The 2,578-nt window shown below is 45.0% G+C and overlaps 1 protein-coding gene across 1 annotated transcript; it reads left to right on the top strand.

Moving 5' to 3' along the window:
• The first annotated feature begins 558 nt into the window (after window positions 1-558).
• Tas2r1 (taste 2 receptor member 1) lies at window positions 559-1,482 on the top strand. The gene has a single exon (XM_028882029.1). It carries the CDS (start codon window positions 559-561, stop codon window positions 1,480-1,482), a length of 924 nt encoding a protein of 307 aa, XP_028737862.1.
• The last annotated feature ends 1,096 nt before the right edge of the window (window positions 1,483-2,578 follow it).

Genomic DNA, 2,578 nt, shown 5'->3' with positions numbered 1-2,578 from the left:
CCGTCTTCCTGGCTCCCATGTAGCCTTGTGTCTTACCATGTGTGGTTTATTATTGAACAGCACTGGAGGCGGTCCTGAGTTGCTGATTCTGCAGACTGGAGAGCAAATCTTACAATTCCTATTCCTATGCCATCACTACGACAGAGTGATGTGGGTGTTGTTTTTTTTGTGTGTGTTGCTTGAAAATGCTTCATTAGCATTAAGTGGAATCAGAAGTAAGGCTAGTCATGAAGGAGCTCCTCACTAGCCACCTGAAGGTGTCTGGTTGCACCATTTGCTTGTGATGACCTTGATACCTAAACAGGCATGAAAAATGCAAATTCTACTAGTAAGACACAATTGGTTTCTACAATATCTCTTTCTCATTTGACTGTCTTTGAGTTGAGAAGGAAAGAGTATAAACAAACGAGTCCCACCTTCCTCTTCCATTGCCTTCCTGATCAGCATCCTCTCCAAAGGGGCCCTGGTCCAATTGAAAGAAAGCAGAAACCACGAACGGCTGAGACTGTGCAGAACTCTTCAAATTATTTAAAGAAGTCATTGGTTTTTCTCTTTAAAATGCTGGAAGGTTATACATTGTTCCTCTTTCTGGTCATGATGGTGCAGTTGTTCACTGGGGTCCTGGCAAATGGCCTCATTGTGGTTGTCAATGCCACTGACTTGATCACTCGGAGGAAAATGTCCCCATTGGGTCTGCTTCTTTCTTGCCTGGCAACTTCTAGGCTCATTCTGCAGTTGTGTATCTTGTTTGCACAACTGGGTCTATTCTGTTTGGCGAAACCCCTTTTATTTGCCGACAACATTGCCTTTGTCTTCTTTATAAATGAATTGAGTCTTTGGTTTGCCACGTGGCTCTGTGTTTTCTACTGTGCCAAGATTGCTACCGTCTCTCACCCACTCTTCTTGTGGCTGAAGATGAGGATATCCAGGTTGGTACCATGGCTGATCCTGGGATCTGTGCTCTATGCGACAGTTACCGTTATGATCTATGGCAGAGAGACTTCAACAATTCCCAAACAAATCTATGCAAGCTTCTTTTCTGAAAATGCAACTCAGGTTTTAAAGCTACATAACATGACACTCTCCATCCTCATCCTCGGGCTCACGCTGCCATCGCTCATCTTCATTGTTGCTGTTCTGCTCTTGATCTTCTCCCTGTGGAAACACAGCTGGAAGATGAGGACTGTGGTGGGCACCAGGGAACCTAGCAGATATGCTCACATCAGTGTAATGCTGTCCTTTCTATCATTCTTCATCCTGTATTTCTCCCACTACATGGTGGTTCTTGTGATCTCTACTCAAGGCTTCCAGTTAGGAAGCACAGACTTTCTATACTGCACATTGCTGGTTGGTATGTATCCCTCCTTACACTCTGTCGTCTTAATTTTAGGAAACCCTAAGCTGAGACAAAATGCAAAAATGTTCATTGTCCATTGTAAGCATTGTCATTGTGTGAGAGCTGAGATACCTTCAAGAAAGTGACTCAGTGGCTTGCCAGTGCCTGCAGCTCATCACTCAGCCAACAAAGCATCCTGCTTGTAAGTGTGTATAATGCCATCTTAACCGTCCAGCCTGAGGCTTACTCCTAGGTTTGCTAAAAGTGAACTAGATTGTCAGATTGCTACCGTCCCTCACCCCCTCTTCTTGTGGCTGAAGATGAGGATATCCAGGTTGGTACCACGGCTGATCCTAGGGTCTGTGCCCTGTGCAACTATTACTGCTGCCATCCATAGAGTTAATTGATTATCAAAGCACAACACGTGTTGGTGGATGACATCAAGGTCCGTATCTCAGTTCTGAAGTAGAAGCCTCATCCCGTAAGATGATGTCGCTGAGGAAGCAGGGTAAACGAAGCAAGGGTCTTTCTGTATTACTTGCTGCAGTGCATGTGAATTTATAATTTTCTCAAAATAAAAAGTTTAAAGAAGGAAAACCCAAGACTGAACTTATAATTCCAGAGGAACAGAACACTCAACAGCCTGTGTTGGTTGCCCAAACTCAACACTGTCCCAGACTTGAATGAGTTGGCTGGGTATATCTTAATTACAAGAATATCTTTTCTGTTTTGTTTGATGGAGTCACAGAAATTAAGCTACTCCTCTTCTCCTTCCCCTTCTCTTCCTCCTTCTCCTCCTTCTTCTCCTCCTTCCCCTTCCCTTCTCCTCCTTCTCCTTCTCCTCCTCCTCCTCCTCCTCCTCCTCCTCCTCCTCCTCCTCCTTCTCTTTTCTTCTTCGGGTCAGAAAGGAAACTGTGGACATCCAGGCCTTCTCAGTCCTTATGAGCATGTTCACCTACTCCAAGAGCAGAAAACCTAGTGGCACATCCCATTGACTGATAAGACGGCTGATAGACAGAGGAGGAGGAGGAATACATGGATTTTTGAGTGGTGGAAGAGGAGGAGGTGGAGGAAGAAGGAGCCTTTCATTTCCTGTAATTGTATACCCTCAACAGACAATGGCTTGCACAGATATTTCTTTTTTCATTTGTGCACTCTGCGCGGGGGGGGGGGGGGGGGGGTGTCCTTTTGATGGATAGTAACAATTTGACATTCCAACATCACATGTCTTCCCAAGGAAGC

Source organism: Peromyscus leucopus, chromosome 11 (genome assembly GCF_004664715.2).
Source record: "Peromyscus leucopus breed LL Stock chromosome 11, UCI_PerLeu_2.1, whole genome shotgun sequence".
Taxonomy (NCBI): Eukaryota; Metazoa; Chordata; class Mammalia; order Rodentia; family Cricetidae; genus Peromyscus; species Peromyscus leucopus.
Note: the sequence above shows the minus strand (reverse complement) of the source record. Positions and strands in the feature narration are given on the sequence as shown.